This window comes from Ananas comosus, linkage group 11 (genome assembly GCF_001540865.1).
Source record: "Ananas comosus cultivar F153 linkage group 11, ASM154086v1, whole genome shotgun sequence".
Lineage (NCBI taxonomy): Eukaryota > Viridiplantae > Streptophyta > Magnoliopsida > Poales > Bromeliaceae > Ananas > Ananas comosus.
Window position 1 is genome coordinate 805,296 of NC_033631.1, and position 13,190 is coordinate 818,485.

The following is a 13,190-nucleotide window of genomic DNA, read 5'->3' on the forward strand; positions in this document are numbered from 1 at the left end:
ATTTACTTTTCCAACTGTTCTCTTTTAATAGTCAACTTCTTCTAGTCTAGCAATAAAAGGATAGTTATAGTTGAAGAAATTCAAGCTTCCTCCTCCCCTTATATGCATCTCAATGTATCTCACTCTATTTGCTCATTAAGGATTTGACCATGTGCAGATCTTTCGATTTTTTCAACAACTTGGCTGATGTTGACTTGTTGATGATGTTGTAGGGAACCTCATCTGCTAACGATAGTTAGATATCTATCGTACTCGGTGTTTTCTGCTCCATGTTCTCCGATGCTGCATTTGTGACCGCTGTTGGCTTTCCATTCAACATCTAATCCAGCTCCCGTTGTACCAGAATTGTCCATATGTTAATCTGCCATAAGCTAAAATTATTTTTACTGTTGAACTTCTCGATTTCAAACTTCGTGACCATCTTTGTTGATCTCTCTTGAGGTCTCTTGAGGATTAGTAATCTGAAGCTCTGATGCTAGTTGTTGAGAATCTAGTACTTGCTCTAATACCAGTAGACGGGAATTCATAGCCCGCTCTGATGCTTATTGTAAATCTGATATTCTTTCCGATATCGGTTGTTGGAATTCCACAACAGAAGCACCCAATCAGAGTTTTATCATAAATCTATTTATGCAACCATAAGAGAGAAAATCAAACAGAAAATATAAATGAAAACAAATTCACTAATCAAGAGAAGAAATACACCTCACTCCTCTTCTATACGAAGTGAGTTCAAGCTGAGCTATCTTTTTGTAACGCCCCAATAGTCCCACATCAGATGGGATACTGATTCCGATTAGTTTATATGAGGTCTACACGCTAGAAATAATAATTGGGCTTAAGCATTTTGGGCCGGTGGTTTGTCCCAACGAGTTATTGTTGCTAGCGGGTCGGGTCGTTACATTTGGTATCAGAGCCGAATACCAGTCGAAAGTGTGAGAGCTAAGTGCTATGCGGGGCAAATTGCTACACAAACGGGTTTGGTGGGAGCCACGTCTTGAACGCGTAGAAGCCACATCTAGAATCTCACATTGCCTGGTACTTAGGGTCCTGATCTGTCTGTCTATGATCTGGTTTGAACCCGACGAGTACGTCAGGGTCTAAATAGGGGGAGTTTGTAACGCCCTCAATAGTCCCACATCGGATGGGACATTGATTTCGATCAGTTTATATGAGGCCTACACGCTAGTAATAATAACTGGGCTTAAGCATATTGGGCCGGTGGTTTGGGCCTAGCAAGTTATTATTACTAGTAGGTCGGGTCGTTGCAATTCAATCAGAGCCGAATACCAGCCAGAAATGTGAGAGCTAAGTGCTATGCGGGACAAAGTGCTACATCAACGGGTTTGGTGGGAGCCACCTCTTGAACCCGTAGGAGCCACCTCTAGAATCTCACATCGCCTGATAATTTTGGTCCTGGTCTGCCTGTCTGTGATCTGGGCTGGTAATGTGAGAGCTAAGTGCTATGCGGGACAAAGTGCTTCATCAACGGGTTTGGTGGGAGCCACCTCTTGAACGCGTAGGAGCCACCTCTAGAATCTCACATCGCCTAATAATTTTGGTCCTGGTCTGCCTGTCTGTGATCTGGTTTGGACCCGACGAGGACGTCAAGGTCTAAATAAGGGGAGTTTGTAACGCCCCCAATAGTTCCACATTGGATGGGATACTAATTCCGATCAGTTTATATGAGACCTACACGCTAACAATAATAACCGGGCTTAAGCATTTTAGGCTGGTGGTTGGGCCCAACGAGTTATTGTTGCTTGTGGATGCCCTTGCACGAGGCGCATGCAACCACCCTTGCACAAGGTGCATGCAACCTTGTGGCTAAACTTAGCTTTTCTCTCGTAACAGCTGAAGTTACTTATAAAGCTCTACCAAAGATGTATCAAAATTCTAGTACAGCGAGATTTATATTCTAATTAATATTTAAATTTTACTTTATTTATCTCAACGTATTTAAATATTTGTGCTAATCTATCCAGCATCGTCATTTGAGTGTAGAAGTTGGAGTGCGATACTATTATTGATCCTCGATTGTGTAATGACCCGACTTGTTATCAATAATAGTTTATTAAGCTCAAATCACCAGCCCAAGATGCTTAAGTAATTATTGAGATGTTACAAACTCTCCCTGTATTTACCCTAAATATTCTTGTGAGGTTCAAGCCAAGTACAAACACAAATCAAGGCCATGTAAGATTCTAGAGGTCATTCCCATCAAAATTGTGGTGTTTAGGCTAAAGCCCAATCACAAATGTAACGTCCCAATAGTCCCACATCAAATTGGATACTGATTCCGATCAGTTTATATGAGACTTCGCAGGCTAGTAATAATAACAGAACTTAAGCATTTTGGGTCGGTTGTTTAGGCCTAACGAGTTATTATTGCTAACGGGTCGGATCGTTACATTTGGTATCAGAGCCGAATACCAGCCGGAAGTGTGAGAGCTAAGTGCTATGCGGAGCAAATTGCTACACCAACGGATTTGGTGGGAGTCACCTCTTGAACCCGTAAGAGCCACCTCTAGAATCGCACATCACCTGATAATTCTAGTCCTGATCTGTCTGTCTGTGATCTGGTTTAGACCCGACGAGAACATCAGGGTCTAAACAGGGAGAGTTTGTTACACTCCAAATAGTTCTACATCGGATGGGATACTGATTCCAATTAGTTTATATGAGGCCTCGCATGCTAGTAATAATAATTGGGCTTAAGCATTTTAGGCCGGTTGTTTGAACCTAACGAGTTATTATTGCTAGCAGGTTGGATCGTTGCAGGATGTATAAACTCAAATGATGTAAGATTCACTAGCAATAATAATAACTTGCTAAGTGCAAACTGCAGGAAAAAATAAATAAATAAAACTGGCAAGTGTAGCTGCCGATGCTAAGTTTTTCTTAATTACCTAGATTTAGTGATAGTAGATAATATAATGCGTCCTTCAAAACTTCAAAAATATCGAGACTAAATTGTTCTGGGTGATTTTAAACAACTCCTTCAAATATTCTCGTTTCTCCTAGGTTTATTAATGGAATTGAATTTTAGAAGAATTTTGATAATTTCGGGATAAATTTAAAACTTTTGAATAATAGTAAAAAAATAAATTAGAACAAGGCCCCCCGGATTTAAATCCCCTTTTGTATTTAATAAAAAAATTAAAGGAATTAGGTTCATCTACGGGTTTCACGTAAAGGATCTTACCACAAAGGGACACTGTTTACGCGAAGAGCAATAGCAAGGCAAGAATAACAACACAAATAATTAAAAAAGGAAAAAAATGCTTCTTTTGCATTCAGGTCCCTCAAAATTTTATTTTTTTAAGAAATAGTCCTAATAAATTTATATGTGCATATATAGACCTAACAAATTGATTGAATGGCCATGTTTCATATCCATACTCTAATCCTTCTTTTTTTAACTTAGGGATGATAAAAAGTACAAAAAGAAATACGGTGATTCAATCACCGTATTCAATCACCATGTTTAAATACGGTGATTGAATTATCGTGTTCAACTCAAAAACACCACCTAGACGCTTGCTTTGTAAGGAAAGAGAGCTATTTATTTAAATTATAAATTTTTTTAAGACCTTTTGTTAAAAAAAAAAAAAAGTTTTGATGGGGCTAAATACAGGCACAAAAGAAAGTCGTTCGATCACCAAATCTGATTCCATGCTAAGTTATGTGAAATAGCTGTTTATTTGTAATAGCTTAAGTTGCTAGAAAACGGTATTTTATATATATTTTTATATCTAACACACATATAATAGACTCACACAATTAAAATTACACACACTCAAATATTTTTTTTATTTTGCGGTGGGACTATAGAAAACGTATTGTAATCGACTCATTGCGATTTGTAAAACTACTGAGATTCACATAAAATTCAGATTAATATTTAGAGATAGATTTTATCTTTTTTTTTTTTTTTTTATAAACGCATATGACACAATTTTTCCGTAAACCTAAAAACAGACTCTACATCGTTTTAAACAACAATAAGCACTTGATCCTTATAAGTTTTCCTCCGTTAGATCTATCCCTTTGACCATTTTCACTAATTAGATCATCCTATTCAACCAACCACCCATTCAACCCTAGAGAACTATTATCATTCTAACCGCACTTCCCTTAATACAAGGGCCAAAAATTTACAAATACCGGCGCCTTGGTACTTTTAAAAGTATAGGAGCTCAATTAGTTCTTGCGCTTTTAAAAGCACAAAAGTTCTACATACTTGTAATTTTTTAACCGCCTAATCTTCTTAAAATCCATGCAACGACCGGTAAAGAAAACTTAATGAGATATACGGTTAATAGTGCTGTTCAGATTTTAATATGATCTGATGGCTAAAAAATTATAAATACTTAGCTCAACTGTCTCTCTCTATATATAAAATATATTATTTGAGAGAGAGAGAGAGAGAGAGAGAGAGAGAGAGAGAAGGTGGGCGGGGAGGACAGAGAGAATCCAGAGAATGCTTGTGACACTTTATTTTTGGGCAAAACAGAGGATGCACAGAAGAAAAATGATTATAAAGAGAGAGAGAGAGAGAGAGAGGGGAAGGAGGAGAAATGAAGAAAGCGAGGCATCAAAGTTCCTGCCTCTCCCTGCAGTCTGAGTTTGTTTACGTTCTATTTGTCGGTCGCTAGCTTCTTCAGGTAAGTTCTCCTTTTTTTTCTTTTTTTTTTTTTCAATTTTTATTCTTTTTGGCTAAAATGCAAAAATTCATCATGAATATATATAATATATATATATATATAGGCTTTGACACTTTGTTTCCTTTGATAATGAATGTATGTTATGTAGAGAGTTGTTCTTAATTTTTAGGGGCAATTGCCTATATGTCTTTGAAAAGTTTCCGATTTTCTTATTTATTCCTCTTAGAAAGCTAATATTGAAAATACCCTTCTTATGTTTCAAATTCTTTTTAATATATCATTGGAGTTAAATTCCGTTAGTGAGCTGTTAACAGTTGCCGTTAATGGTGAAAAATTATCATTTTGTCCATTCTAATATACCCTTGTACCGTAACTAACTTTTTTTTATATATCCTTTATATAGCAAATACTTTTTTTATTTTCTCTTCAAATATCAATTAATTAATTAAGCACGGCAGATGAACGGATGAGATCGATCGCAACTAAACCAACCTTGGTGGCTAGAGTTATAGTTAGTTAATTCAAATTCGGCAAACATTCGGTGCGGATATAATTAGGATAAAATTCGTCTTTTAATTTTTAAATTAGTTGAAAAATACGACTAAAAAACGGATTCGGCAATTATTCGGATACGTGATTTATACGGGTATTGTACGTTCAACAATTAAAAATTCGGGATCAAAAATTCGGCTATATAATAATATATAATAATTAATATACTATATATATTATTATCATAATTTTTACATATAAATTAAATATATTTAAAATTATAATAAATATATATTAATAATTTATAAGAGTTATATATTTAAAAATATTAATAAACTCAGATCTGTGCAGATCTGAAGACTAATTTATTTCAATTAATCTCAGATAATTAACTCTTCCACCCTAATTAACTCTCCCAATTAACTTCTCTGGTTAATTGTCAATTAACCCTCGTACAGCACCTCTTCTCATCCCCTTCCTCCGGCACCGGCAGCACCCACCTCAACCGTCGTCGAAACTCCAAACCCCGAGGGTGGCGACCCATGAGGTAACATTGGTGATCGAGGCCGCTGCTCCCGACAGAGGCAGAGACGAAGAATGGGTTTCTCAGCAACGGAGAAGGCGTCCACGGCGATGGTGTCGAGGTGGAAGGCACGATGATGCTACCGATAGTGAGGGAGACGATGTCGACCCGCCGACCACAGTGATGTCGAATGTGACAAGGATGTCGGAGCCGAACTACCCTCGGCCCCATCCCGGAGGCAAAGGATAGTTGGGGGAGAGAGGGAGGTGGCAGTGGTGGTGAGTTGCTGGCGCTCGCGGCGGGCGGTGGGCGGCAGGGACCCAAGTTGGGAGAGAAAGAAAGAATAATTTAAAAAAATAGTTTAACAAGGTAGGGACAAAATATGCATTTTAATTAGGTTTTAACTCTGGTATATATTTAATCCATGTTTAACACGAGTTAGTTTAACAGGGATAACTGCGGGAGTATTTTGGAATAACGGTGGAACATATGAGGGGTATTTTAAAAAGAAAAAAAAAGTAGGGGTAAATCGGATATATTCAAACATACGAGGGGTATATAGGCAATTATCCCTAATTTTTAGGTTACTATGTTTAACAAGGCTTACTATTTGGGGTTGGTAGAGTGTTTTTTTAAGTCCTATTTGTCTGTAGCTTCTTACAAGTAAGTTTTCTTTGTTCAACTTCAATTCTTTTTGGCGAAAAATGCATAAATTCATCATGAATGTATTGGCTTTTACACTTTGCTTCCCTTCATAAGGAATATAGGTAGATAATTAATTGTTCTTAATTTTTAGGTTATTATCATATCATTTAAGACTTACTATCTTGGGTTGGTACTATTATGGATCCAATGGTTAAAAAAATAAGGGAAAACTTTAAAAAAATCCCCCTGTGGTTTCTTATTTTCTCACTTTAGTACACTATGGTTTAAAGTGTATCAAGTTAGTGTCTTGTGATCTTATTTTTATCCAAAAATACTAGAAGGTATGTGACAATTCCTCATTGGTTAATGGGTAACCTGTTATTTCTAAAAGAGAGGAGAACTATTTGCTTACACTTGGTACGTACTAATTTTTCATATACCACACGTAATACTCAATGGTTGATAGAGTATTTGATGACTAATATTGTAAAATAAAATATAAGATAATAGGAAATATTTAAATAATTTAGATGGATATTTTAGAATAAGTTTATGGTGCAATAGACACATCCAAATTTTTATTAAGTATATGTGTGGCAATCTACCATTGGTTAACTTTCAACAGAGGGAAAAAATATTTGTTTGCACCTGGTGCATACAACTTTTTCATACATCGCATATAATATTATATATTGATAACGTATTTAGTCATTAACACAGTAAAATAAAATATGATATAATATAAATATTTAAATAATTTAGTATGCAACCGAAATTTTAACTTTAATGCACATTTTGGAGTCGGTTTACGATGAACCAGGTGTGTCCAACATTTTCAATAGGTGTTTTGAAGTACCACATTGGTTGAGTTCTCAATGGGCTACATGGGTTCATGAGAGCTCAATATAGTCATGCCATGGTATTGCCAAATAACATACACTATAGATAGATATAACTTGTAAATACTATTCATTACTTTAGTAGTATAGTAGCAAAGGGCTTCGTGTACCCGATGTCTCAAGTTCAAATCCTAGTTGATTCGTATTTTCAGCTAAGTTTATTTCTAAATAAAATAAACGAAGCGGGTAGCATTCTACCTATTTCTAAAAAAAGAAACATAGTGTACGGGCAATATACGTAAGATATTCAAATCATTTCAAAATTGTTAATTTTTAATGGCTACTATGGTGAGTTTGGAGTTAAACGGTGTAGAAGAATCTAAATTTTTTTGAATTTTGATAGAAAATATTTTAAACTATCTAGATTAAGATTAGCATTCTTGATCATGAATTTAAAAGTCCTATACTCAAATTTTAAAGATTATTCAATTTATACCGTTCATTTTGACATAATTTATTTACTAAGTAAACGATGTCGAAAAAATCTAAAATTTTATTTCTAAGATATGTACCCTAGATCATATTTAATGGTGTCGATCGTTAATTTGCAGACCCTAAGATAAAAAATAAGACTATAGTACTAGAGCTCCGGTACTATAGATAGTATTGTAGCATAATTCTATATATATATATATATATATATATATAGTAAGGCTCTTGTGTGCAATTAGGAGCACGGAGGCCTTCGTGCTCTAAGCCATTTCGATGACGAACTTCCGAATCGACGATCGGCTCCGTTAGACTGATCTAGCATATTTGAAATATCTAGAAAATAAATTTTGTAACTTTTCGATATCATTTACTAACCATCGAAAGGATTCAAAAATCGCCGATGAAAATAAAAATCTTACAAAAAGTGGTGATATAGCATTAAAATTTTCAATCAAACATATTGATCTTGCTGTAAATAGTATAAAGAATTTTCTATCAAAATTCATCTGATTTGAATACTTCTACATCGTTAAAATTACAAACGGTATACATCAACCATTAAAAATTATTGATTTTGAACCCTTTCGATCGCTAGAAAAATAATATCGAAAAATCACAAAAAATATTTTCTAGATAGTTCAAATACGCTAGATCAAGTCTAACGGAGCCGATCGTCGATTCGGATGCTCCAGCATCGAAAATGGCTCAGGAGCACGGAGGCCTCCGTGCTCCTAATAGCACACAAGACCTACTATATATATATATATATATAAATAATATATATATATATAGAGAGAGAGAGAGAGAGAGAGAGAGCAGGGCTGCTGTGCTCTCTGGAGCATAGAGCTCTTCGTGCTCCTGAGCCGTTTTCGATGATGGGACTCTCAAATCGACGATCGGCTCCGCTAGACTTGATCTAGCATATTTGAAGTAAGTAAAAAATAAATTTTGCGATTTTTCGATATCGTTTACTTAGTGATTGAAAGGGTTCAAAATCAACGGCTGAAAATAAAAATCTCATAAAAGGTGGTGATATAGTACTAAAATTTTCTATCAGAGATATTGAACTTGCTGTAGATAGTAAAAAGTATTTTCTAACAGAATTTCATCTGATTTAGATACTTCTATGCCGTTAAATTTGAAACGGCAGATATCGACCATTAAAAATTGTTAATATTGAATCTTTTTGATCACTAAGTAAACAACATTGAAAAATCACCAAATTTATTTTCTATATTCTTCAAATATGCTAGATCAAGTTTAGCGGAGCCGATCGTCGATTCAGGAGTCCCATCATCGAAAATGAGTCAGGAGCACGGATGGCTCTGTGCTCCTGAGAGCGCACAAGACCTCTCTCTCTCTCTCTCTCTCTCTCTCTCTCTCTCTCTCTCTCTCTCTCTCTCTCTCTCTCTCTCTCTCTCTCTCTCTCTATATATATATATATATATATATATATATATAATAGATCTAGTGTGTTATTAAGAGCATGGAGGCCTCTGTGCTCCTAAACCGTTTTCAATGATGGAGCTTCCGAATCGACGATCAGCTCCGTTAGGCTTGATCTAGCGTATTTGAAGTATCTAGAAGATAAATTTTACGGTTTTTCGACATTTTTTACCTAATGATCGAAAAATTCAAAATCAATAATTTTTAATAGTTAATGTATATTCTTTGCAAGTTTAACAGTGTAGAAGTACTCGAATTAGATAAAATTTTGATAAAAAATTATTTATACTATTTTGTGAAATTTTTATTTTCAGTCGTTGATTTTGAACCTTTCGATCACTAAGTAAATGATATAAAAAAATTCACAAAATTTATTTTGTTGATACTTCAAATATGCTAAATCAAGTCTAATAGAGTCAATTGTTATTTTGGAAGCTCCATCATCGAAAACGGTTTAAGATCACGGAGACCTGTACTCCTAGTAACACACAAGACCTACTCCTGATGTTGTAGTACAATTGGTTAACACTTGTCTAGGTATTTGTTATTTTCTTTTTCTTGAGATTTCTTCCTTTTGTTTTTTCATTTCTACAGTTTTCCGATGATAGTCCAATTTATATTTCTAGGTACTACCGTATAGAGCTTTTTTGAAATACGGACCACTTTGAGTTGATTATCCGATATTTTAAAGTTTTGATTTTACTATCCAATTCTTCAACTTATTTGATTTGAGTCGGTCAACAGTACTTTGACTTTAAAATATGAATACGTTGTTTTGTTTTGACAGTCGCAACTATAAATTTATTAAAAGGCTAATTACCCTAAATTTTGAAGTCAATATGTCGTTGAGTAATTCAAATCAAACAAATTTAAACGTTGGATAGTAAATTCAAAATTCTGAAAAATCAGGATAACAGTCGACTCACGACTGTCCATATTTCAGATACATTCTGTACGTTTTTACTACTATATTTCTATCGACAGTCATGGGATCAGAAGCTTGTGCCTCCCTTGTGGGATCCGTGCTACCAGATTGTTTACGGTTGGCGTCTAAACATGCCGAGTATGCCTCCAGCGCCAAAGAAAATGTGGACAAAGCGAGCGACGGCTTGGCCTATCTGAAAGCAAAGCGAGCAACATTTGAGAACGAGGTTAAAAGTAAAGCTAAAGAAAACAAGATCCCGTCTCCGATGGCGCAGCACTGGCTCAAGGAGGTAGATACTGTCGATGCCAAAGTCGGCGAGATCAAAAAGAGATATGTGCAAAGGGGCTGCCGTGCAACCGAAGACTGCCCGTTGAATTTGTGCTTGATTTACGGCGTCAGCAAAGAGGCTGCCAGGTTGCGTGAGAAGATCGAGGAATTGAAAGCAGAGAAATCTGACCAGTTTTTCGAAGACGCGCCTCAAAGTCCTGCCAAAGAGCGACCGATTTGGCCGCCGTTGAGAGCGATGAGATCGTTGCAGCGTCATCTAGACGAGGTTCGCAGTCACTTGGACAGCGACATCGTCGGAATTGTCGGGATTTGGGGCCTAGAAGGGGTGGGCAAGACCACACTTTTGACATTGATCAACAATTCTATGTTAGGTGCCGGAAACTCGGGTTTCGAGCACGTTGTTTGGGCCCAAGCTTCGAGGGACAGGACACTGGAGAGCCTTCAAAATGCTATCATCTCCGAACTGCGACTGCCGGATCAGACAGACGACAAGAGTTCGCGCGACGCTAGAATCTTCAAGTATCTGAACGGCAAGAACTTCTTGCTGCTCGTCGACGACATGTTCGAGCAGATAAATCTAACTGCTCTCGGAGTTCCGATTCCCGGCAGGTTCGCGAGCGGCCGAAAACACAAGGTGGTGTTCACCACGCGCTCCAGGAGCGTGTGCTCCGGCATGATGGCCAACAGGGCGATAAAGTTGGATTTTTTAGGGACCGACGAAGCGCATCGTCTGTTCAGAGAAGTTGTTACCGACGAGACTATCGATTCCGAACCCCAAATTCCTAGTCTGGCAAACCAAGTGGTCGATCTGTGCGGCGGCTTGCCTTCAGCTCTTGTCGTAATCGGGCAGGCTCTGTCCGATAAAAGGACTCACCGGCAGTGGGAGCACGTGATCCAGTTGATAAACGACCATCAGTTCGACTACGGCCTCTCTCGTATGAAAGAGTCGGTGTTCGAGACTCTGAAGCTGAGCTACGACAGTTTGAAAAGCGACAAGCTACAGCGCTGCTTCTTGTGCTGCTGCCTGTGGCCCAGAGGGCACCGAATTCCGCTCGACGATCTGATCGAATGCTGGGTAGGGCTCGGCCTGATACGCGAGTTCGATTGGATTCACGATGCTTACAACGAAGGCTACTCCATCGTCGGGGATCTGGAAGGCGAAGGATTATTAGCGAGCGATCTCGCCAGCTACGCAAGATTACATGGCGTTCTGTGGTTCTTCGCGCGGTGGATCGCATCGGATCGCGAACGTAACACGACCGAATGGGCGCTGTGTAACAATGTAGACCAATGGACATCGGCGCGACGAGAGTCTCCAATGAATAGGGAAGCAGTTCTGGTAAAGCGAATCCCAGAGAACAGCAATCTTGCTATGAAACTAAATACCGATCATATAGTTCCGAGCAAATTCGTCGAACAAATAGTGGGTCTGAAGTACCTAGATCTTTCGTTCACGAAGGTGGAACATATTCCTGAGGACATTGAGTTCCTGTTGGAGCTAGAATATCTCAACCTGTCGCACACGCGTATATGTTTGCTGCCGACCCATTTGAGACGACTAAAGAAGCTGAAATACTTGCTTCTGCGGTGCATCGAGAAACTGCAAGAGGAATCCATGCACGCGATATCGCAGCTGGCGCAGCTCCAGGTACTGGACGTGTCGCCGTACGTGGAAATCGCCGGCGACGCGCTGAGAGAGATCGGAAAACACGTGAGAGCTCTCTCGATGGCGGCGAATGACGGCACCGTCCTCGACGTAATGTACGGCAGTATATCGGTGCAGTTGTGGAGCATCCGAATAAACGAAACCGGAGGTCGCGACACTCTCTTCCTCGACAGGCTGAGCAAGAGGCAGCAGCACTTCCTCCGTAAGTTAGAATTCCATTCCTGCATCGGTTTGAGGTATTTGGTGGTATTGTCCGGCGGCAATGATTTCTCCAAACTCGAGGAACTGTGCATCCGGCATCTTGAAAGTTTGACGGAGATCACTTGGGAGGGCGTATCGCCCCCGCTGTATTTCCCGGTGCTGCAGACATTGGTGGTCGAAGGATGCCGCCGGCTGAAGAACATCACTTGGATCCGCAACCTCCCTTGCCTCCGGAAACTGCGGGTCGCAGATTGCGGAGGCATGGAGGAGGTGATCTGCGACGCGGATGGAAAGATCGTGAGCATAACGGAATCCGCATTGCGTCGTCTCGAAGAACTGATCCTGAAAAACCTGCCGCGGCTGCGAAGCGTCTATAACCAGCCTTTGACTCTGAAGTTTCTGGAATCTGTTGAGGTAGTGGGCTGTCCGATGCTTCGGCGGCTGCCACTGAGCTCGCAGACGGCGGAGAAGAACAAATTCGAGAAAATTGAGGGAGAGAGAGCATGGCTGGAAGGCTTAGTTTGGGAGAATGACGATACCAAATCCAAATTTGCCCGATATTATCGCGAACTCAAGGCAAGTACAGCCTAATTTTTTTTTTTCTCTTTTTTTTTTTTTTTTCTGTTGGAGAGGAAAATAAAGACTAAATTGATTGTGTTCTTCGGTAAAATTGTGTCACTTCTGCGTCAATTAGTTTTAGTCTGGTCACATAATAATGTCTAAGTGGGATTGTTGCAGCCAATACAAAAAAAAAAAAACTTGTGTGGAGTCCTCTATTTAAGTATTCAGCAGCCCTTGTGCAGTTGTACTCCTAACTTTCTAACAACCCATCAAGTTTGATGAGTAGGTCGAATGAAAGAGGGAAGAGATATTCGGAAGAAATTGGGACACTCAATTTTTCTTCAACATCTCCTTCCTATCTCATTCTAACCACCTATTATCAAACTTGATGGGTGATTAGAAAGTTAGGAGCACAAGGGCTACTGTGCTTCTAATAGCACAGTAG

The 13,190-nt window shown here is 38.6% G+C and overlaps 1 protein-coding gene across 1 annotated transcript; it reads left to right on the top strand.

The window, feature by feature from the left end:
* LOC109717075 (probable disease resistance protein At1g61300) lies at positions 4,463-12,950 on the top strand. The gene is made up of 2 exons (XM_020242739.1): positions 4,463-4,667; positions 10,089-12,950. The coding sequence occupies exon 2, from the start codon at positions 10,091-10,093 to the stop codon at positions 12,773-12,775; it is 2,685 nt and encodes an 894-aa protein (XP_020098328.1). The 5' UTR covers positions 4,463-4,667; positions 10,089-10,090; the 3' UTR covers positions 12,776-12,950.

Excerpts from the sequence above, each read along its gene's own strand:
- LOC109717075 (XM_020242739.1), top strand. The coding sequence starts at position 10,091 with ATGGGATCAGAAGCTTGTGCCTCCCTTGTGGGATCCGTGCTACCAGAT.